Source organism: Poeciliopsis prolifica, unplaced genomic scaffold, assembly GCF_027474105.1.
Source record: "Poeciliopsis prolifica strain line A6 unplaced genomic scaffold, Auburn_PproV2 SCAFFOLD081, whole genome shotgun sequence".
In the NCBI taxonomy this organism is placed as follows: domain Eukaryota; kingdom Metazoa; phylum Chordata; class Actinopteri; order Cyprinodontiformes; family Poeciliidae; genus Poeciliopsis; species Poeciliopsis prolifica.
Window position 1 is genome coordinate 289,272 of NW_026562456.1, and position 22,675 is coordinate 311,946.

The window sequence follows — 22,675 nt, forward strand, 5'->3', positions numbered from 1 at the left end:
ACAAATGATCCATTGTGTGGTTTGTTCAATTTAAATTAGTTTCATGAGAAGACAGTGTAAGTAAAAATATCTGGACTGATCTGCTAAGCCTCACACCTCTGAGCTGAATACTTAAAGGGAAAGTATTACCAGAAGAGAACCTGAACATAAAACAAAGTTTTCAGTTGCCAATGATGAAAATATTTTCTTTAAATAAATCTGCCACAAAAACGTTTGATTCTGTTTAAGAAGTTTGGTGCTGCTCTCTCTCATTTACAGGAAGCATAAAGGCTGACTACTTGGAGAACATCCAAGTAGATTTGTTTTCAAAGTAAAGTAAATTTTCTTTTTAGACATTTAGAGATTCATGTCATCTTAGTGGAAACATTCAGACCTTGAGATCTGAAATCCATTTTAAAGTATTTTCAGTCTCATCTTTGGAGCTTCAGAACCAAACAGACTTTAATCAAATGTTTTGTTGTGTTTTTATTGTTCAGTTCTGGAATCGACACTCAGATGAATCCTCTGCGGATGTTTAATGATCTTGCTCCTGGTCTGCGGAAATCCAAACGGGGTCGTCCTGGATGTCCTGAGGGGATATCCACGAGCGGGCCAATGGGGTCGTACCGAGGTCGCAGAAGGTTGCGTGGGAGGTTCGGTCGCTGGTCGTAGTCGCCCCCGATGATCCCTGGCAGCGGAGGGAAGAGGGGCCGGGGCACCGTGGTGATGATGTCACGTATGGGGAAGGGCGGCAGGGAGTAGGGACGAATGTGATGTTGTAAGTCTAAGCAGGCTTTGTAGGACTTTTTGTAAAGCTGTAAGAAAAAAAAGAGCCAGAGTATTCATCAGGAATCCCACAGCAACACCTGATTATTTATCAGTGTTAACTGATTCTAACATAACAAAATTAAACTTTAAATAAACGTCTTATGTTACAAGACGACTTTAAAGGATGGCCATTAATTTAGGCTCTTTCTCTGGATTAATAAAAAACTGTTGTCTCATTTTTTCAGCCTAACTTGGCAAATACGAATGTTAATATTGTAGGGCTGCTGTAAAATAATATTTTAGTAATTGAGTAGGATATTTTTACGATAATCGAGTAATCCTCTCTCTCCCTCCAATGACAGAAAAGTTGTCGTACTCCAACCAAGCATTGCGCAACTCAGTGTAACAATACTCATTTATCTCCCAAAGCCTAATAAAACGCCGAACAATTAATTGCCCTGCTGCCAGTGCTTCGCAGCAACTCATAGGCGGAACTGCCCACCACAAATAATGACTTGGGCGGAACGCCGTGCGCTAAATAATAAAACACAATTTAATGAAGCTTCGAGGCAGGTACAGTTTCCTCGAGGAATTTTAATAATGGAAGAACTCGAATCATTCAAGGTATCGTTTCAGCCCTATATTATTGTAGTTATGTAGTTTATGAGAAGCCTTCCATTTACGTAACTATTTGTTTTGTTACGAAAACAGACAATCTTACTTTAGTATGATATTATAATTGAGATTTACATTTTTATTTAACACATAAACAAAGTAGCAAAAACCCACAAGCAAATCTACAGAACATAATGATAAAAGAACCAGAACCAAACTCAGTTTGGGATCAGGAGATCGCCGTCGACAAGAGAATGGTTGCATCAAAAGCAAGGATTTCATTCAAGCAGTACATGAAGGCCAAGCAACAGATACGCCTGGGACGTCTTTATTAAAAGACACAACACCAGTGGAAAAAGTGTCAGCGATTAACCTTGTGAAAACTTATAAAACAGATAGATTAAAAAAGACATAATATGGATGCACATTTTATTTGCATTAACATTGGTATAATTATAAATAAAACTGGGTCAGTATTAATTTTACATGTGATTTCATATTGGTGGGTCAGATATATTGTTGGATACTCTGGCATCAAAGCTGGAGTAATTTGACATTATGAATCCATGTTTAAGATAAGAATAAAACTTTTGGAGAGCTATTTATTACATTGTTTTAATTTTTAAAGTTATGTATGTTGAATAAATGCTTAGTGTTATAAGAGATCTGTACAAAAAGATCATTTTTTTCAAACTCCCAGCACAAATGTTCATTTCAGAAGAATTAAGCAGACGTGAGAAAAATGTTTCTCACCTGTTTCCAGTCTGTCTCTGTGGGTAGCCTGGTATCAGGACCTAAAAACAAAGAAGTTATAATCAGATAAATTTAATTGTACAAATCATTTCAGCTAACTCAAGAGTTGGCTTAGCTAACCGTTACAGCAACAGGATTTCTTCACTAAAACAAACTGAAGTTTTACTTTGATCTAAAGAGCAGAAATAAAAACTACAGTTTCAATTTCTGGTTCTGACGTCTTACTAGAGAAGTCCCGGATGTACAGATGTTTCCAGAGGGTGGAGTCAGATGCGGCGGTGTTGAAGTGCCAGCTGGCGGCCGACAGTCTGATCAGGGAGTGGACGTCCAGCAGGCGGAGGACCCGAAGCAGCAGCTCAGGAGGGAGAGCCTGCAGACCGAATGCCACCGGCAGCGCCATGGCTGGGAAAACACACCGTCACTTTCTATCATCACACCTCCAGGCTGTGCAGAGTTCAGCTTTGCTTACCTTCTCTTGCAGCAGCGATCAGCGGGTACGCCAGCTGGTCTTTGAAGATTCGGGAAAGTTTCTTCAGATTCTTGAAGGCTGTGGCTGCATTTTCTCCTGAATAAAAGCAGGGAAAGTTAAGCCTGTACAACTGAGATGTTCTAATATAGAACTGAACAAACTTGTCATTCAAATTCTACTATTGTCTCATTTTATTTGTTCCTCTGTTTTTTGGTCCAATAGATTAAGCCATATTAAAAATGATCACTGGTGTAAAATAAAGCAGAACTAATATGTGGTTGGTATTTTTGTAAATGTAGTTTGTTTTGTTATGTAAAATGAGCCCAGCATGCTGCTAATGCTAATGAGAATTTGAATCCACATACAGAACCTCGGCCGTACCTGGACAATCTTGAGTCACGTAGCTGGATGTCTTCAGCAGCAGCTTCTGAGTCGTGTCGATGGTTTCAGGAACCTTCAGAACCGCTGCAAAGAACAAGCAGAAGATAAAACAAAACGGGTTGGGCAGATTTTAGGTCAAATGTTTATGATTATAGACCAAAAGCAAATGACCTGAGGCTGAATCAGCTAAAACAGGAGCAGAAAAATGAAGTTACCGTTAAGGACCAGCAAGGGGCCCATGCCCACGGCCACCACCGACACCAGACTGTTTTCACATAAAGGATGGGTGTACTGCAGCCTGTAGACTCCACCCGCAGACCTCCACCCTGCAGGCATCTCCCCAGGCTTCAGCTCGCTGCCCTGAACACAAAGCAGATCCAGCTGTGATCCAGCTGTGATCCACAGGAAGCAGAAGGACCAGGGTGTTCCATGGCCTCACCTGAGCGGAGAAGCCAGTCTCCAGCATGAGGAGATGCGCTGCCACCATGATGGCGTCGTTGGGGCTGCTGGTCTGGGCCGTGTGGTAGAGCAGCTCCAGGGACAGAGGAGCCTCACTGTCCTCAGCTTCGCTGCACAGCATGGGCTCCCAGACAGGGGGCGCTGCTGAACAGCTCTGCATGTTGCAGGTCTGCAGCAGCTGAGGGCTACTGCTGCTGTCCTGCAAAAGAACCAGAACAAAACCGTCAGGTTGGATCCGAATAAAGTATTATTTTCTAAATTGGGCAAATCATCTGAATTTGGACTCAGATGACTGAAGTGAGAGATGAATCAGAGTCAGTTGTTTAATGCATTTTCACAGCAGCTGTTCTCGAATAACCCGTCGCACAGAAGCCGTAGAAAAGCTTGTAGTCATTCCTTCATTTTCAAATTGAGGTGAAATAAAAAATAATTTTAGTAATTGATTAATCAAATATTTTTGATGATTAATCAAATAATCAGAAAAAAATTTGCACATTGTGTAGATTTTTCATTGCACCACTTATTTATTTTATACAGTAATAAATACATTTTCGCCTAAAACCCAAATTTAAGTTTTACTGGCTGCTCAAGGCTCTGATGCAGGCAGTTTGCTGGAAGCCAAAAATGCTGATTCCAGAGCTTCACCTGAACGCTTCATGGACCAGCCACTTTTATTTTCCCGCAGATTGTTGATGAAAACTGAGACGACGCTGGAATTAGTGAAGGTTGTGAACGCAGATTTTGAAACTGAAATATAACACTTTGGGTGTCGTTTGGATTAAACTCATGAATATAATCTCACCTGGCCAGTGGTCCGGTTGGTATCTTCCTGGCTGTTTGTTTCTGTGGAGCTTGTGGTCCTTTCTGAGGTTGCCATGGCAGCAGGTGGCGGCTGCGGCAGAAGGACACAGATCAGATCCCCAGAAACGATTCCACTGGATGACAGAGTCTGACTGGATTCTGAGAGGAGCTCTGAGCCGTTCAACGACAAACTGAACTCTGTGTCGGCGCTGAGCAGAGACAGACACAAAGATCAAACTCAGCACACACGCCTTTATCTGTATGCGCCTTTCCAGGGAGAAAGAAAAGTAAAGCCTGACCTGAGTCCATGATCGGACAGCAGCGTCTGCCTGATCAGATCTGAGAGTTCCTGCAGGGTGGGCTCCTCGCCTGGTAACTCCACCCTGCTGGTCTGTCGGTTGATCCGAACCCGCAGCTTCATCCTGCGGACAGAAAACATGCATCAGATTCAGCATGGACTCTGCTCCTGGCATTCAGTAGCGCTTTTTCATATTGGCGAATTGGCAATGTTTGACACGTAGTGCAATTTATTTAATGGCTTCACTCAGTTTTAGTTTAACTTTGAAGCTAAAAATCAACATTTGATTGACAACAACAACACATTTTAATGGTACAAACAAAAAAATGCAAACCAAATAAATCAAGTAGCTTTGTAACATGGAAAGTTGCAGACTTGAGATTCAGCATTACTAACAGAGATTATCTGTAAATATAACCGCAAACGTCCAAAAGGAAACATTTTAATTTAATCTGTAAACTGACAGAAAGCCAGCAGAAAAAAGTTGAGTCTGCATAAACTCATCATGCAGGTACGAATGTTTTCATTACACTTAAAGGTCAGATATACAAATAAATATCATCATGTTCAGAGTTCTTGACGACAAACCCCAAATAAAATAAGCCGGTGCCCTAATTCTACTTAAAAGAATGACATGATCAGCTCTAAACCCAGTTAGAACAAATCGTTTCATACCAACACTCTGTTTAGGAAATTCTGGACCCAAAACATCAACAATCTAAACGCAATAAAGCTGATGAATTTATAAATTAGACCCTCGAAACAAAAGGAAGCTCTGAGAAGTTTGAGGCAAACATTATTTACACATAACTGCTTTTTTATTGTCAGGGAAAACTGTGAAACAATTTTATTACAAGTCCTGAATCTTAACTGGTGGTCTGAGTTATTTAATTTCTGATGCGTCACTCTCGTTTTGTTTTGCTCTTTTTCCACACATTTTACTTCCTGTTAACAATGAACAACTCTGAATTTACAGAAGACGGTAACATACACTACCGTCGTTATTCAGTGGCTTCACACAAAACAGATGTTGTTAAATTAATCGTAATAGAAAATTGTTCGAGAAATCACCTGGTTTTTGTTTCGTTTCTGGAAGTTAGCAACGTTTTATTCAAGTCGCTGCGTAACAACAGTTAAGACTTTTGTCTAACCTTGTTAGTTGACTGGTTGGATAACTAAACCTCCCGTTTGCATCCAGACTGCAGCATAAGGTCAAAAATAACCAGAAAAACACTCACATTTTGTTCTAACGGACAAATTTTCCGTAGATTTCATCTCGTTTCTTTGGTGACAAACATTGCCGGAAATCCCACTTAAAGAAGCTTCCGGTTTGGATTTTCAAAATAAAAGTAAAAAATAAAATAAAAGAAAAGCTGCTTTGGGAAATATCAAATTCGTTTATTTTTATTTGACTATAAATTTTCTAATTAAAAGATGTTTAAATTTAATTTTGATATTTTTGTAATTTTTTAAATAGATTATTGATTCTTCCTCGGCATCTGGAGCAATATATATTTTTTATACTCTTGAAAACCCTGAACAACCGATTTTTCCCCAGAGGAAAACTAATTTTTAAAATTAGTGGGCAAAAAGGCCTGCTGGATAATGACTCCACCAAAATAACATTTAATTTGTGGTAAATGCGTTTACCACAAATTAATAATATTTTTTTAATTCTGTGATTCAAAAAATAAAACATAAGTCTTATAACACAACCTCCAGTTCCAGAGGCATTGTCGTCATGATAATACAGTTGTATTAAACAGCTCTAACTTTGTCATGCCAGGGACATTAGAGCTACAGCTTGTTAAAATAATTTTTATAATGGTGTTTAATGGCACAAAGAGGTTTTATTTGTCTACATGAAAACTGGCATAGTGTTAAAAAAGAAACAGGCTTCCTGTTAAATAAAGGGATATTCTGAATGTTTGTTGGTTTAGATCTGTAAATTCACATTATTGCAAATTAAGAATTAAATCCTCAACATGACACAGTAGGAAAGGTATTTAACCAAACACAAGTTAAATACGAGATGTATTTGTTTGACTTTGTGCCCATTTTAAAACTCCAGGCATCACTGAAATTCATGTAGATTAATTAGGTTTAATACACTGAATGCTGCTTATAACACTCATTTGCATGTTCACTTTTAAAATATCTCAGAAGATGTACACATCTTAGTAATAAGTCAATTTCTGTGAGAGCAAAGCTTTATGCTGTTTTCATTATAAACCTCACACTTGAAATTAAATAGACAGCATTTTATAAAATAAGAAGTCTGATATTCTCAGAATAAAGGTAGAATCTTCTTCATTCCTCCAAAAAGCACCTATGAAGATTACAAGCAATAAAAAGATCTGAACATCCAGAACACGCCATTCTTATACAATTAAGTTTGTGCTGGTGAGTTACAATCATCTCAAATTGGCTGGCGTATTGCTATAATTAGATTATTAATATTTAAATTCTTCATTGCCCCTTATTCTGATGAATTACCATCAAATTTATGTAAAAATATGATACTTTATTTATAAACTACAGACAAGGTCCCAAAGCTTTGCTGAATTAGAAGAAACAAATAGAAACTGCAACAAGTACATCAAATACAACATAATTCATGGAAGTGATGAATAGATTTAATCACAAACACTGCTTTGGTGAACTTCTTCTTACATTGTACTCAAAAATCACCACTTTTCATAAAAAAATTTATGAAACAAGCAATCTGTTCCAGCAGGCACATTAAAGAAACGAATCCTTATTTGTGTGTTTATTTCCGGCAAATAAATCCCTTTTAACTACTCATCAAATCGCACAATTACAATTATTTTTCTGTTCTTTTATTTTCACATGCCTCTGCTAACGGAGGCATCCTAAATATACTCCACACAAACTTATTTTAGTTGTTTTTTAGAATGAAATGTGGAAAAAACTCCCCACCAGCTGTAGTAAATCATCCCGTATCGAGGAGATTCGAAGGTTCCTGGGGAAAAAATAAAAACAAATATGACCCTAGTCTAGAGATAAATCTGTTCTCTTTCTGTTACAGTAACATTTATGACAAAAAAATATAAAGTTGGCAAAGATTTAATGCCTAAAACGTGACAAAGAAAACACAAATGGTGACGCTTTTCAGGCGGCTGCAGACGAGCCTACAGAGTTGTCTCTTCACGGTTCTCATGGATATTATAAGTTCCGCCTCGCTCGAGACTCCATCATTAACTGAGAATCATGGCAGAAGTTGCTCCAGCTCCCGCACCGGCTAAAGCTCCGGCTAAAGCCCCGAAGAAGAAGACCGCTAGTAAGGCTAAAAAAGATGGACCCAGCCTCGCTAAACTCATCGTGGCCGCCGTGGCCGAATCCAAAGAGCGCAAGGGGATGTCTGTGGCGGCTCTTAAGAAGGTCCTCGCCGGGAAAGGCGTCGATGTGGCCAAAGCCAACAAGCGCATCAACACCGCCGTTACCAAGCTTGTGACAAAGGGAACTTTTAGTCAAACTAAAGGTACCGGAGCATCCGGGTCCTTCAAGCTCGCTAAGGAGCCCAAAGCCACCAAGCCGGTCAAGAAGGTGGTGAAGAAGAAGGCTCCCGCCAAGGCAAAGAAACCAGCTCCCAAGAAAGCCACAACACCCAAGAAACCCGCCGCTAAGAAAACAGCAGCCAAGAAATCTCCGAAGAAGGCAGCGGCCAAGAAAGCTCCCAAAAAGGTGGTCAAGAAGAGCCCCAAAAAGAGCCCGAAGAAGCCCGCTAAGAAGCCAAAGGCTGCTAAGAAGCCTGCAGCCAAGAAAACGGGAGCCAAAAAACCCGCAGCGAAGAAGGCCAAGAAATAAACATCTTTTCTCCTCCAACCACTGCTTAAGGCACCAAAGGCTCTTTTCAGAGCCACCACTTCTACAAATTAAGACATGATTCCCAACAAGCATTGAATTAATCAGTTTATAAAATACTAGAAATGATTAAACTACCTCCAATTACATCAATAGAGTAAGTGTAATGACACTAGTGTTGAAGAACCCAAAGAGCTTCGCGCTATATTCAGTCACTGACTATAAACTGATGCAGAAACATCCAGAATTAAACTTAATGACGCTCCCTGTCAAACTGCAGTGAGGTAGGTTTTCAGTAAAGATTCTACATTAAATCTTTAAAAAAATTACATTGTAAAAGGAACTTAAATCACAGAAGTTAGCAATTTAGTGGGGATGTTTTAATTTATATTTAATATTGAAACTAAACTAGAAAGAATGCTGAGTATCTGCACAAATGAAATAGAAGACAAATGATTTCACTTTCGGATTTGAGTCACATTCAGAATTACTGGTCATAATTGTATTAAAACAGAAAAAAAATCCTGTTATAAAAATGCTAAATAAAAATACACAAACTTAAGAAATAAAGTAAAATAAGGGACAAAAAGACACACAATACACATATGTACACTGTCAGTTTTTCCAATTAAAAGAACAACGGCTTCATAATATAAAGCCAGTGTTGAGGTGAGCCATAGACAAGTTCCTGAATTTCAAAAGCAATATTTACTAGATATTGTAAGAATCTATTAATATAAATTCCAGTCTTTACTTTTTTTAAAACGCGTTAAAACACCCGTCCTTTTCTCCCCCCACCCCTTCTAGGTTCGTCACAAGACTATCGCGCTTTATTTTGAAATTTCAAATTCAACCAATAGCTGAGACAGATACGTTTCAACACGTCAGCAACTTGAACCAATCAGAAGTGCAGTCGCGCCGCCGGTTTCTTTATAAACCCCCGCTGCAGACCAGAGAATTCATCTCTTCAGTTTAAAGCGCGAAGAAACCTACTGAATTGCGATGGCAAGAACCAAGCAGACCGCTCGTAAATCCACCGGAGGAAAGGCTCCAAGGAAGCAGCTGGCAACCAAAGCTGCCCGTAAGAGCGCCCCAGCCACCGGCGGAGTTAAGAAGCCTCACCGTTACAGGCCCGGTACCGTGGCTCTGCGAGAGATTCGCCGCTACCAGAAATCCACCGAGCTGCTGATCCGCAAGCTGCCCTTCCAGCGCCTGGTCAGGGAGATCGCTCAGGATTTCAAGACCGACCTGCGCTTCCAGAGCTCCGCCGTCATGGCTCTGCAGGAGGCCAGCGAGGCTTACTTGGTGGGTCTCTTCGAGGACACCAACCTTTGCGCCATCCACGCCAAGAGGGTCACCATCATGCCCAAAGACATCCAGCTGGCCCGCCGTATCCGCGGAGAACGTGCTTAAATGACCTTATAACAAACACCCAACGGCTCTTTTAAGAGCCACCAACATGAATCTGAAGAGCGATTCATTTAATAAGTCTGTATGAATCAAGCTTGATTACTGAACAAACTTGATTTATTAAAAACTATTCTGTTAACATGGCACATTTAATACAAACGTAAAAAAAGTCTGTTCCTTAAATACTGTTATCTTGTAGTAAGGAGGCTACTTACTTGGCAGGTCAGAGATGTTAGACGTTTTGGATGAGGAATATTTATGTACAGCAATATTTTTCTATATTAACACATAGAGGGCGTGACAACTGCGCAACCCTTGTCATCTGTTACTGTCATGTATATTTTTAAGTGTTACTTTTTAAATTGTGGAGTGGTTTTGTTCTGGTAGAGTATTTAAAGTGTGTTGCTGAAGAATTGAAGTGGTTTGAATATGTTTACTAAATTAGATAATGTCATTTTAGTTGTATAGCTTAACTAAATGTTACAGTAAAATTTGGAAAGGTCAAATTTTCATTTAGAAAGTTGCCAAAATAAAGACAGAACTTCAAACTTAAAATCATTTGGCCTTTACACAATAATTTTCTAAATGTCACTAAAATATCTCATACAGATATTTTTTTATTACCAAAACATGGAACACTGAAGTAAGCAAATACTTTTTCATGTATTAAAATAATGTAAAGTATATCCTATCCGCTAAAGAGCAGAAATCGTGTCTGCAGTGCGGAAACTTGACGTAGAGCATTCTGATTGGTTAACGTCTCTTCTGCCCATACTTCACCAATCAGCGAACAGATGGTGTGGATAAATACTGATGGCCGCTGGCGTGGCATTATTTCTCCTTGAAACAAGAAGATCAAGACTCAACAAGATGTCTGGACGTGGAAAGACCGGCGGCAAAGCAAGGGCTAAGGCCAAGACTCGCTCTTCCCGTGCGGGGCTCCAGTTCCCAGTGGGCCGTGTTCACAGGCTTCTGAGGAAAGGAAACTATGCCGAGCGTGTCGGCGCCGGAGCTCCAGTCTATCTGGCGGCGGTGCTCGAGTACCTGACCGCCGAGATCCTGGAGCTGGCTGGAAACGCTGCCCGCGATAACAAGAAGACCAGGATCATCCCCCGCCACTTGCAGCTGGCCGTCCGCAACGACGAGGAGCTCAACAAGTTGCTTGGCGGAGTAACCATCGCACAGGGCGGTGTTCTCCCCAACATCCAGGCTGTCCTGCTGCCCAAGAAGACCGAGAAAGCAGCCAAGGCCAAGTAAACCCTTTACAACCAGAAGCAACAAACCCAACGGCTCTTTTAAGAGCCACCTACATCTATCTAAAGAGTCGAATCCTGAACTTTGAAAGTCTGTTGATACCAAGCACATTAAAACAATTATGAAGGGCCTTAGGTCACCATTGAGATGAGGGAGGTGATATATTTATGACTGCCCAATATTTTCTGTCAAAGGAAGATAGAAATGGGGAGAAATTTTTTGATAATAGGTTGTGGGATGATTAAATCTTAACCATTCAATTTTTACTGCTAAAAGTTCCTCCTAGGCACTACCACAAGTCTTCAACTTCACCCACATTTTCATCAATAAGCTTTACAATGTACATACCTACACAAAGAGATGTTATGCTATATTCAATATAGCCCTATATTCTTCAGCTGAATACCTAGATATTAATGCATCATCTTGTCTTCATGTTTTCACTCATTCAATGTAATTTGTTCTTTCATGAGTAATGTATTTATCTGAGTTCACAAAGTTTCTGCTGAATATTCTTTCACATGAGTTGAGTCAATAAATGCAATATTACCAGGTCTCATTAGAGCAGAAACAATGAATGAATGTTGATCTGAGCCTTTGGAAGAGTGTTGAAGAGATAAATGTATGCTTGATCTTAACATGTATGATGAAAATTTTCTTTCTGATCTTTGTTCAGGTCTATGTGTGTATAATGTGTTTCGATTACTGGGAATTGAAACACATTATGTATTTTTATAAGTAGAGTGGCTTTATGTATTTTTTAAACAAGAAAAGATTAAAATAAATCAGGAGGTTGTAATATGTATTGTAGTTTTAATTTTCAGAAGATGTTAAATTTGGTGCAACATTATTCAAGTTTCCATGGATATTTTGCTTTGTTGACAAAGGAAAAAAACTTAGCTTTATTGAGGATTTGTATTGCAATCGCTAACTCTGCGACTCCTATATATTTGGATATTAGTTTAAATCAAGGAGTTTATTTTGAGATTTTTTTTAAATAAACAGAAAGATGATTGAGCGCGTAAAGACCGAAGAAAAATGGCGGGCTGCGTGTCTCCATTTACGTCCGCAGTACGGATTTAAATTGGATTTCAACTGATGTTGTTCTTCAGTGTAGCTTTTTAACTATACACAGGAAGAACATAATGAGTGGCCGTGGAAAGGGAGGTAAAGGACTCGGAAAAGGAGGCGCCAAGCGTCACCGTAAAGTTCTCCGTGATAACATCCAGGGAATCACCAAGCCCGCTATCCGCCGCCTAGCTCGCCGCGGTGGCGTCAAGCGTATCTCCGGGCTCATCTACGAGGAGACCCGCGGTGTGCTCAAGGTTTTCCTGGAGAATGTCATCCGTGATGCCGTTACCTACACCGAGCACGCAAAGAGGAAGACTGTGACCGCCATGGATGTGGTGTACGCTCTCAAGAGGCAGGGCCGCACTCTGTACGGCTTCGGCGGTTAAATCTACCAGCTCCTTAAAACAAACAAACGGCTCTTTTAAGAGCCACCCACACTTCTTAAAAGAGATGTTTCCTATTACATAATTTGTATTATGTGTTCTGTGACGAGATGAATAAGTACTTGGTTAACGGAGTGTTTTTTTTTTTTTTTTTTTTTTTTGCCTCACTTGTAGAACTGAATTGTTAGAATGCACTAGAGAGGAATTGTATAAGCACTTCCCAAATGTGAAAAATAAACTGGGACAACAGTCCATGCTCAAATGTTGAGGTGCGGCAGTTCCCGCCAAAAAATATACTGTTACCCAATTTATTTGATCTTAAATGAGTTGATAACCCTTTCTATACCTTTCCTCCAAATTATTCTCAGCTTGTGCATCATTTAGCAGTACAGGTTTAAATTTTTAACATTTGTCAGTTAAGGGAACATGTGTTGAATGGCAGAATTAATTAGTATAAAAGGCTACTAAATATTTTTACTTGGGGATTAAATGAATTGGGTGATTTGGATTACTTGAAATTGGGTATAATATGTTGAAGAATAAAAAATAACTTGTATTTAATGTAACATACATCTATGGGAATTAAACATGCAGTATGAGAGACTTTGAAAACATTTTATACATTCAGTTTAGCGCCGAAAAGCGCAATTACACGCATGAGATGAATTGAAAACGTCTTCAACCTTCCGAGCAGCTGAGCCAATCAGAGGCAGGCGTCAGCGCACTCTGATTTATATACAGAATCTATAACACTGGTCTCTCATTCGTTGCTGTTTCCCAGAGACACATCAGGATGCCTGAACCCGCCAAGTCTGCGCCCAAGAAGGGCTCCAAGAAAGCCGTGACTAAGACGGCCGGCAAAGGAGGCAAGAAGAAGAGAAAGACCAGGAAGGAGAGCTACGCCATCTACGTCTACAAGGTCCTCAAGCAGGTCCACCCCGACACCGGCATCTCCTCCAAGGCCATGAGCATCATGAATTCGTTCGTTAACGACATCTTTGAGCGCATCGCCTCCGAAGCCTCCCGCCTGGCTCACTACAACAAGCGCTCCACCATCACCTCCAGAGAGATCCAGACGGCCGTGCGCCTCCTGCTGCCCGGTGAGCTGGCCAAACACGCCGTGTCCGAGGGCACCAAGGCGGTCACCAAGTACACCAGCTCCAAGTAAACCTACTGTTTACCCTAACAACCACAAAGGCCCTTTTTAGGGCCACACAAATACAACTAAGCGCAAGTAGTCCTTTCCATATTTACACACTTTTACTGACATTATTTTGAAATTATATTATCAAAACAATTGTTTCAAATATTTTATTCCTCAAAATCAATACTACAGCTGTTAATTCAATAAGAAATATTTATTTTTATTAGATTATATTGACATTTCCTGTGCTTTTTATATCCCCCCTCTGACTAATCTTAAAACACAGGACAGAATTTGGACAAAGTTTATGTCTACAAAATATTTTAACATCATAATTAGAAGATTTTTTTATTTAAGCAATGTGTTGTTAAATGCAAAAAAATATTTGAGATTTTTTTTGAAGCATTGACACATCACAAAAATACAATATTTCAAGAGGGAATCATAAATGTGATACAGCCTTTGTATCTATTGTTTTCTGGATCCATCTGCCTGGTGGAAAAGATTGGATACGGATTTACTTTCCGATCCAATACTGTAAATACTTTTTCAGGCTGATGTCAGTGATGCTTTGTTCAATTCCAAATGGATGGTAAATCTAAAAAATGTTTCATTATGCAGTGACTCAAATTGATATTGCCTGTAAAATATTTAATTAAGATATAGTTTACCAATACCTATATTTGTAAATTATTTAATAGTCAAAGCAAATTAGTCTGAAAATATTTATCTATAAAATATATTTTCAGTGTCTTTATCGAACATTATACTCTGTGATGTGTTTTGATCTGAAGTGTTTCACCAAGTTTGTTGCACATCTCAGTTTGCAGCAGTGACGTCCAGATGACTGAAACCACAAGTTATTCATTTATCCAGGTCAGAGAAAAGTCATTCCAACAAATCACAAAATCTATGCAAGACATCAATAGTTTCTTTCCATTTAATTTTTGTTGAAGGAATACACTTCCTGCAAATAACTGAGGTATCAAAATAAGTAATATTTTAATTTGAGAATTGATTTTAAAGTAAAAGTGTCAGAAGTATCACTATTTCAATATTGATCTGCACATCAGCACTGCCTACCTCTGCTTAATACAGGGTAACTAAATCACATTTGTTTTTCCAAAGTGTGTGCATTTGCAGGATGGTGATCAGTAAATTCACCAGCACCACTTTATGTTTGCTGGTTATTAACTATTAAGATACTTGTTAGTTTTGTCATGTGTTGCCAGGAGTTTCAATTACTATTCATCTTCCATGGGATGTTTTAACAGGAAATTTGTTTTCTAAAATCTTCATACTGCCAGAAAATGCAAATATTGATGAGATGAGTTGTGTTGTTGTAAGTCATTGATTACATTTAATTTCCCTTTGGGATTGATAAAGTATTTTTGTATCTGAATACTTGATTATAAGTATAATTTAGTTTTAATCTTTAAGAATTCAAGCAAAAATGCATGCGAGACGATTCCAAAGCCAAATAAATTTGAAAAAGGGAAGCAGAAGCATTGGAGACTAAACTTGCCTCAGTGTTTGCCTCATGGCAGTTCAGATGATTCAACTATCAATGCTTCAATATTGCTGAATATTTCTATAATATGAAAAAGTCACTTCATAATTATAGCATCAAGCTGCGCTGGAATAACAGCAGTGATCTGAAATGTTTTCAATTTAAAGTTATCACTTTTTTTCATCTATTTTTTCTTCTGAAAACAACAAACATTAGTTAGTTAATTTTTAAATTAAAACGTGATAGGTATGTAGTTACTTATATTTAATAACTATATGGCGAACATTTTTTCCCCTTCAGATTCATCCCAGAAGAATCCTGACCGGCGGCGGAATCATCGACAGCTTCCGTGTGTTTTTACTGTCGGAGAAACGTCCAAATTTAAAGCTCAGATAATCAAACTACCACAACAATTTTATTTTTATTCTTTCCACAGACTTCTCTTGTTACGATAGGACCACACTTATTTGTTCTGTAAAGTGATTTTAGATGTTTTAGGAGACGAAATGTGTTGAAAATTCATCTGCCGATGCATAGAATCAGAGGATCTATGACACCTTTGAGATCTCCTGGAACAAAAAGAAAAGCTTTTAGAAACCAAATGTGACCTCACTGTGGAGACAAATCAGTTTCCTTTCCGTTACAGTAATATTTATGTTGGAAAATATCACATTTGAGAAGATTTAACGCTTAAATGCTGCGAAGAAAACACAAGTATGGCCATTTCAGTGGCAGGCGCGGAGCGGTGGACTGAGTTGTCTCTTCACGGTTCTCACGTCTGTGATAAGTCCCGCCTCCCGCCGCACGCTGGACACGTAGCTCTACAAGTGAGAAATATGTCAGAGGTACCTCCATCATCTGTTGTAATCCCGGCGGACTTCCCACCGAAGCCTCATCCCCGGCCCAAGAAGGGAGCCAGCATCTACAAACTCATCGTGTCCATTGTGGCCGAGTCCAAGGACCGCAAAGGAATGTCTCTGACGGCGCTCAAGAAGGCTCTGGCAGTGAAAGGCATCAATGTGGTCAAGGGCAACAAGCGCATCAACAACGCCGTTACGAAGCTGGTCACAGGAGGAACCCTGAGCCGAACCAAAGGGACCGGAGCGTGCGGCTCCTTCAAGCTCGCTAAGCCTAAGAGGGAGCCAAAAGCCGCCAATCCAAAGAAGGCGGAGAAGACGGTTCCCGCCAAGGCAAAGCGACCAGCCAGCAAGAAGGTCAGCGCTCCCAAAAAACCCGCCAATAAGAAAGCAGCGGCCAAGAAGTCCCCGAAGAAGTCCCCGGCAAAGAAAGTAGCTAAAAAGGTAAAGAAGAGCCCCAAGAAGACAGTGGCAAGGAGACCGAGGACTGTGAAGAGGCCGAAGACTGCAAAGAAACAAAAGGTGGCTAGGAGACCCACAGCTAAAAAGCCAGTAGCCAAGAAAAGGCCAGTAAAAGGGCGCCCAGCTAAGAAGGCTAGGAGGTTCTAGTAACTCTGCTTCACTCACTGCTTAAAGCACCAAAGGCTCTTTTAAGAGCCACCACTCCTTCAACTCAAGAGATGGTTCCTAATGAGCATTTGAGTTTGTAGTTTCCAACATTTGAAAGTACACATAATCTTCTTTAGATTTTAACAGCAGCTTGCCTCCATTATTGTTACATTACTGCCATCTGTTGGATCCTAATACTTATGCCTCAAATTCTCTCAAAGAGCCTGCTATTTTTTGTTAAATGTCCCTTTTCCTTCATTACTAGTTCACTTAGCAACCACATTCTAACATTTCAATTACCTATTAAAACCTTTTTCCATATTCAGTCATTTTTCTTTGATTCACATTTTTTTCCTACAACTAAATAAAACATGTCTCGTTGTTTCTACAGTATCACACCAATTACATAAATCAGTGACATGTTTGCCCATCTTAAAGAGTCAATTCAAAAAACTGAGTGGTTCTTATTTTAATTATAATTATCTCCTCCCTCCTGTTCATTCCGTTAATCCTTATGACATCAACTGCATTTTATATCCTACATAAATGCATTCTATTTATTTCATTATCCCACCTAATTTTTCATCATTTCTTACTTTCTTTCCAGACTATATTTTTGCCTTCAGATTTAGATAACTTTATTGGCATACCAATAACTTCTTTATTTACAGCCTTCTTAGCCAACCTATCTGCTCTTTCATTACCCAAAATACTGACATGAGTCTAAAATATTATTACATTTTTGTTTTGTTCACACAATCTATGAACAACCACAATCTATGAATATATTTTGATTATTATTTGTACTTCCCATTTCAATACTCAATTCTGATAATGAATCACTGCAAACTATTATTTTACTTATACTGGTGTGCTTCCTGTCCCTTAGTGGGAAAATTTAGGTATATCATCAGGAGGTTAAATGTAAATGAAAGGATAAATACATATAAAAATTATGAAAATAAAGATCCTGTACAGAAAAGGAAAATTTACTACAATACAAAAAAATACTAAAAGAAGTACAATCAGATTAAGAAAAATATGCAACTAACTAGTGTAAAAAATACTTGTGCATGTACATTTGAGCATAAAAGATATCACCATGCAAAACCGGAATTATGGATATAAACTTCGCAAAAAATGTTTTAACTATTCATACTTAAAATGCATCTATTTTGTGTTTATTTTAAGAATCCATCAAAAGAAATTTAATCTCTAAAAACATTAAAATAATCCATCTTTTGTTAGTTTGCCAGTCTTCTATCGCGCTTTATTTTGAAGTCTTAGTTTTAACCAATAGCTGTGTCAGATTTGATTTCATCACGTTCGCAATCTGAGCCAATCAGAAGTGCCCTCGTGACGCTGGCAATCTGAGCCAATCAGAAGTGCCCTCGCGACGCTCACCTCTTTATAAACCCTCGCTGCGGAACAGAGCTTTCATTACTTCAGTGTTAAACACGAAGAAACTAATTTAACCGCGATGGCAAGAACCAAGCAGACCGCTCGTAAGTCCACCGGAGGAAAGGCTCCCAGGAAGCAGCTTGCAACCAAAGCTGCCCGTAAGAGCGCCCCAGCCACCGGCGGAGTTAAGAAGCCTCACCGCTACAGGCCCGGAACCGTGGCTCTGCGAGAGATCCGCCGCTACCAGAAATCCACCGAGCTGCTGATCCGCAAGCTGCCCTTCCAGCGCCTGGTCAGGGAAATCGCTCAGGATTTCAAGACCGACCTGCGCTTCCAGAGCTCCGCCGTCATGGCTCTGCAGGAGGCCAGCGAGGCTTACCTGGTGGGTCTCTTCGAGGACACCAACCTGTGCGCCATCCACGCCAAGAGGGTTACCATCATGCCCAAAGACATTCAGCTGGCCCGCCGTATCCGTGGAGAGAGGGCTTAAGCTGATTCCTAATTCGCTTCAACAAACCAACGGCTCTTTTAAGAGCCACTTATATGATTTTAAAGAGTGACTCTTCCTGGAATATATCAAACATTATGCTGAAACGATAAGCATTGTTACAAAATTTTTCCCTGTTAATTCCTATGTAAAAGCTTAAAGCAAAACTTTTTAGTGCACACTTATGGTTCATTGCTTTAATTTTATAAATTTAATTTTTCAGAAACTAATGTACCTTTAGTTGAATTTTCATTACTGGTTTTGTTCATTCTGCCTCCATATTTTTCACTGTATTTTACTCTTTACTGTTAAACATTTAAACATGACTAATTCAGTGTGCAGAAAACTACATTTGTCAGTAATTAGTTTAAAAAGGAATAGTGTTGAACAGAAGCAGCTACAATTGAATCCTTATTTACCTGTGATTCACTTCATTTTCCAAATAACCAACCAAAATGGTTTGTCCTACAGCAAATCATTTTAGCTTCAGTTTGATTTCATGTTGACTTGGTTAGATTGTTGCAAACACAATCAACTGCTTTCGAAGCATTTGTGACAGATCAAATATAAAAACATCAACTGTCTTATTTGTATGTAACCAGGATTCAGGAATCTGATTCTGCACTTTGAAACTTATTTTGAGACTCTCCACAAGCTCAGAGTGCTATAATTTAATGATATAGTTGATGTAAATTAATGAATGTGTATGTTTAGAAAGCATTGTTTAAAAGTTAGAAATCAATTTTATTCCTGAGTAATTCTGGATTCTTTTTAATAGAATGGAAATGTTTGTATATAATTCTAATGGTTCCTATTAAAATGACCAATTCTTTCAAGAAAGTTTATTTCTTGTTTATGAAGATCAAGTGATGTTCCCTGGCCCCCCATCCTGTTTTACAGCTTCCCTTTATTTTGAGTTATAATTGTAAACAACCAGAAAAGATGATTGAAATAAAAGCATGTTTCTAATAATACTTTATTTGTAATTTCTATATTTAAAAGGGAGAAAGGCATTTAGAATAAGATTTACAAATCTGAGCTTTATTCTTTAGCCATATTACCTATGTCTATGCTGTCAGCTTTTCTGACTTGCTCTTAACCTATATTATTGGAGCAAAAAAACACAGTAAAAGTAACTTTAGATGGCCTTGAAGTCTTTTTTTCAGTTAAAAGATCATTGGTCAAATGTTAAACACTTCAGTACAGCTAATTCAAGTTACATGCTCAACACTGACTGAACAAAACATTACACTAAACACAATTTTTATTTTCAACATTTTCTGTGCCTCAACATGAGGTTCAAGTTGATTTGCTGTGATCTGGACTCAAAATCTGTAATTTTTAAAGAATCAACTAGTCATATACAGAACTGAAGCAAAATGCAAACTAAGAAAATAATTTAAAGTACTAATGTAAAATGTAATTATTCAGGAAGACTCAGCATTTTAAACTTACACTGTGGTTTCAATACATGGATATAAAATGGTTAGTTTACAACCATGAGATAGAAGTGAAAACACAGCAGAGATTGTTTTGATGGCTGTGTATGTGGAGAAGGACCACAGAAAGCAGTTATGTCTGGTTTCACCATGAACTCCCACATTCTGCTCTATGCAAACAGAGAGATCATTTCCATCTCCATTCAGGTTTCTACACTCTTCAGATTAAAGTGGTTTGTCAATGTTTTAATCCACACTAAAAGTTCTGCACAGTATATGTTTATTTTGTTATCAATGTTTCTTTTAACGTTTATCTGTGTGAATTTGCTGGTGACTATACTTCCAATATAAAAGTCTCCACTGAAGGCAAAAAGTGCATTATTTTTGTTATAATTTTAATATGAAGCTTGATTCTGTGATTTAATTCAGTCTAGTTTTATTAAAAAGTGTTTATGATGTACATAGTTATACATATTGTTTTATTTTAAACCGAAAATGATGTCACAGGGAAGTTAAAACCCCTGTTGTACAACAAAACCAATAATGTTGCATATCTGTGAGCTTGTATATTTTATTTTTGAAGAATCCAGTGCCGATAAACCGGAAGTCTTCTCTCCAATGTGAAAACTTGACGCACGCACTTGTGATTGGACGACTGGCTTTCTGCTCAGCTCTGACCAATCAGTGAACAGACTGTGCCTATAAGTAGACGACGCAACGTTTTCGTTTCACTTACTTGCATTTTATCAGCGATCGAATCAACTCCATCTGAAAACAAGATGTCTGGACGTGGAAAGACCGGCGGCAAAGCCAGAGCTAAGGCCAAGACTCGCTCTTCCCGTGCGGGGCTCCAGTTCCCAGTGGGCCGTGTTCACAGGCTGCTGAGGAAAGGAAACTATGCCGAGCGTGTCGGCGCCGGAGCTCCAGTCTATCTGGCGGCGGTGCTCGAGTACCTGACCGCCGAGATCCTGGAGCTGGCTGGAAACGCCGCCCGCGATAACAAGAAAACCAGGATCATCCCCGCCACTTGCAGCTGGCCGTCCGCAACGACGAGGAGCTCAACAAACTGCTTGGCGGAGTCACCATCGCACAGGGCGGTGTTCTCCCCAACATCCAGGCCGTCCTGCTGCCCAAGAAGACCGAGAAAGCAGCCAAGGCCAAGTAAACCTTTACAACCAGAAGAAACAAACCCAACGGCTCTTTTAAGAGCCACCTACATCTATCTAAAGAGTCAAGTTCTGAAAGTATTTTAAGTGTGAAGTTCCAATTTTAATTTAGCAATTAAAGTGAGAAAATAAACATAATTAAGAAAATTTTACTTCACGTATTAATAAAGAAAACTACGAGTAATGTCTTAAACTGGTTTGTAAAAACTGTTAAAGCGCAGCCATTATGAAGACTTGTTTTATTCAGATGCATAAACGTGTATTAAAAAAACTGGATCACAACGTTCTGGATTATTCTTTACCTGGTCAGGTTAACGTAATGACAAAGCCTTTATGACATAAACTAGTTTGGGTATATCTGGTTCATGAGTAAACCAGATTAATTCCACTTTTGGAAACTCACTGTTGGAAATCCAAAGTAATTTTTATTTTTTTTCCAAATGTCAATAGTCCATTTAATGGCCCTGCAAATTGTAAGATATCAAATTTACAAATATCCAACTTTGTTCGCGTGTTTGTTCCTGAACGAAGAAACTTAATTGATGTATTAATTTATATGCACAAATTATTGCCATGACCGGTCTAAAATACATGTATTTATTTTGAAATATTGTCCAGTAAACGGAAATGGTTCCTGTTCTGTTTGCGGACTTGAAGGCGGAAGTTAAAAGATGGCGAATGCCTGTCTTCACGAACGTCCGTCATATGTGTTTAAATACAGACGCTACCCTGAAGTTTCTGTCAGTGTTGAGACAGATTTAATACTGATATCACAATGAGTGGCCGTGGAAAGGGAGGTAAAGGACTCGGAAAAGGAGGCGCCAAGCGTCACCGTAAGGTTCTCCGTGATAATATCCAGGGAATCACCAAGCCCGCTATCCGCCGCCTGGCTCGCCGCGGCGGCGTCAAGCGTATCTCCGGGCTCATCTACGAGGAGACCCGCGGTGTGCTTAAGGTTTTCCTGGAGAATGTCATCCGTGATGCCGTCACCTACACCGAGCACGCAAAGAGGAAGACTGTGACCGCCATGGATGTGGTGTACGCTCTCAAGAGGCAGGGCCGCACGCTGTACGGCTTCGGCGGTTAAATCTACCAGCTCCTTAAAACAAACAAACGGCTCTTTTAAGAGCCACCCAAACTTCTTAAAAGAGATGTTTCCTATATAATTTGTATTTATGTGTTCTGTGACGAGATGAATAAGTACTTGGTTAACGGAGTGCTTTTTTTTTTGCCTCACTTGTAGAACTGAATTGTTAGAACGCACTAGAGTGGAAATATATAAGCACTTCCCAAGTGTGAAAAATAAACTTGGAAAACAGTCCATGCTCAAATGTTGAGGTGCGGCATTTCCCGCCAAATAACATTTTAAATTAATCTCGGTACATAAAACAGAAACATCCTCTACTGAAAAATTAAAGCAAGATGGCTCATGAACACCAATTAAGATTATATTTGGTCTAGCAAATTATTTTAGCAATTTTTCCTTTGAATTAGAAAATGTTACAAAATAAATTCCAAACATTAAGTACAGCTTTGTTAAAAACACCTGAAGGAACACATAAAGCAGAGCTACACAATAAACTTAGAAAAATGTAT

General features: G+C 39.1%; 7 protein-coding genes and 1 pseudogene across 9 annotated transcripts; 7 read left to right on the forward strand and 1 right to left on the reverse strand.

Annotated features, from left to right (window-relative positions):
• Positions 1-311: 311 nt before the first annotated feature.
• fbxo7 (F-box protein 7) lies at positions 312-5,845 on the reverse strand. Of its 3 annotated transcripts, none has more exons than XM_055022026.1 (10): positions 5,762-5,845; positions 4,525-4,647; positions 4,227-4,434; positions 3,405-3,623; positions 3,181-3,325; positions 2,966-3,049; positions 2,585-2,680; positions 2,341-2,517; positions 2,116-2,156; positions 312-794 (listed from the first exon to the last, which is right to left on the reverse strand). In XM_055022026.1, coding segments are annotated over exons 1-10 (1,398 nt in total). In that variant the 5' UTR covers positions 5,764-5,845; the 3' UTR covers positions 312-491. The 3 variants fall into 3 exon arrangements, with proteins under 3 accessions (XP_054878001.1, XP_054878002.1, XP_054878003.1); XM_055022027.1 differs by having other exon boundaries at positions 5,675-5,823; XM_055022028.1 differs by lacking the exon at positions 5,762-5,845 and adding an exon at positions 5,595-5,681.
• A 1,717-nt stretch (positions 5,846-7,562) lies between these two features.
• LOC129352884 (histone H1-like) lies at positions 7,563-8,410 on the forward strand. Its single transcript, XM_055022085.1, has one exon. It carries the CDS (start codon positions 7,755-7,757, stop codon positions 8,349-8,351), a length of 597 nt encoding a protein of 198 aa, XP_054878060.1. The 5' UTR covers positions 7,563-7,754; the 3' UTR covers positions 8,352-8,410.
• Positions 8,411-9,344: 934 nt separating this feature from the next.
• Positions 9,345-9,997, forward strand: LOC129352888 (histone H3). The gene has a single exon (XM_055022089.1). The coding sequence runs from the start codon at positions 9,351-9,353 to the stop codon at positions 9,759-9,761; it is 411 nt and encodes a 136-aa protein (XP_054878064.1). The 5' UTR covers positions 9,345-9,350; the 3' UTR covers positions 9,762-9,997.
• A 616-nt stretch (positions 9,998-10,613) lies between these two features.
• On the forward strand, positions 10,614-11,078 carry LOC129352886 (histone H2A). Its single transcript, XM_055022086.1, has one exon. The coding sequence runs from the start codon at positions 10,629-10,631 to the stop codon at positions 11,013-11,015; it is 387 nt and encodes a 128-aa protein (XP_054878061.1). The 5' UTR covers positions 10,614-10,628; the 3' UTR covers positions 11,016-11,078.
• Positions 11,079-12,153: 1,075 nt separating this feature from the next.
• On the forward strand, positions 12,154-22,231 carry zgc:163040 (uncharacterized protein LOC100038789 homolog). The gene is made up of 3 exons (XM_055022090.1): positions 12,154-12,450; positions 18,036-18,395; positions 21,836-22,231. The coding sequence occupies exons 1-3, from the start codon at positions 12,158-12,160 to the stop codon at positions 22,164-22,166; spliced, it is 984 nt and encodes a 327-aa protein (XP_054878065.1). The 5' UTR covers positions 12,154-12,157; the 3' UTR covers positions 22,167-22,231.
• LOC129352887 (histone H2B 1/2-like) lies at positions 13,250-13,681 on the forward strand. The gene has a single exon (XM_055022088.1). The coding sequence runs from the start codon at positions 13,260-13,262 to the stop codon at positions 13,632-13,634; it is 375 nt and encodes a 124-aa protein (XP_054878063.1). The 5' UTR covers positions 13,250-13,259; the 3' UTR covers positions 13,635-13,681.
• LOC129352882 (histone H1-like) lies at positions 15,836-16,610 on the forward strand. The gene has a single exon (XM_055022084.1). The coding sequence runs from the start codon at positions 15,837-15,839 to the stop codon at positions 16,584-16,586; it is 750 nt and encodes a 249-aa protein (XP_054878059.1). The 5' UTR covers position 15,836; the 3' UTR covers positions 16,587-16,610.
• On the forward strand, positions 20,659-21,183 carry LOC129352885 (histone H2A-like; annotated as a pseudogene).
• Positions 22,232-22,675: the final 444 nt, after the last annotated feature.

Excerpts from the sequence above, each read along its gene's own strand:
- fbxo7 (XM_055022026.1), bottom strand. Across the intron at positions 2,518-2,584 it reads GATCGCTGCTGCAAGAGAAG|CCATGGCGCTGCCGGTGGCA; the intron begins GTAAGCAAAGCT and ends GTGTTTTCCCAG. Across the intron at positions 2,157-2,340 it reads GTACATCCGGGACTTCTCTA|GTCCTGATACCAGGCTACCC; the intron begins GTAAGACGTCAG and ends CTTTGTTTTTAG.
- LOC129352884 (XM_055022085.1), top strand. The coding sequence starts at position 7,755 with ATGGCAGAAGTTGCTCCAGCTCCCGCACCGGCTAAAGCTCCGGCTAAA.
- LOC129352888 (XM_055022089.1), top strand. The coding sequence starts at position 9,351 with ATGGCAAGAACCAAGCAGACCGCTCGTAAATCCACCGGAGGAAAGGCT.
- LOC129352886 (XM_055022086.1), top strand. The coding sequence starts at position 10,629 with ATGTCTGGACGTGGAAAGACCGGCGGCAAAGCAAGGGCTAAGGCCAAG.
- zgc:163040 (XM_055022090.1), top strand. The coding sequence starts at position 12,158 with ATGAGTGGCCGTGGAAAGGGAGGTAAAGGACTCGGAAAAGGAGGCGCC. Across the intron at positions 12,451-18,035 it reads AAGAGGCAGGGCCGCACTCT|TGTTAAACACGAAGAAACTA; the intron begins GTACGGCTTCGG and ends TCATTACTTCAG. Across the intron at positions 18,396-21,835 it reads CTCTTCGAGGACACCAACCT|ATTTAATACTGATATCACAA; the intron begins GTGCGCCATCCA and ends GTGTTGAGACAG.
- LOC129352887 (XM_055022088.1), top strand. The coding sequence starts at position 13,260 with ATGCCTGAACCCGCCAAGTCTGCGCCCAAGAAGGGCTCCAAGAAAGCC.
- LOC129352882 (XM_055022084.1), top strand. The coding sequence starts at position 15,837 with ATGGCCATTTCAGTGGCAGGCGCGGAGCGGTGGACTGAGTTGTCTCTT.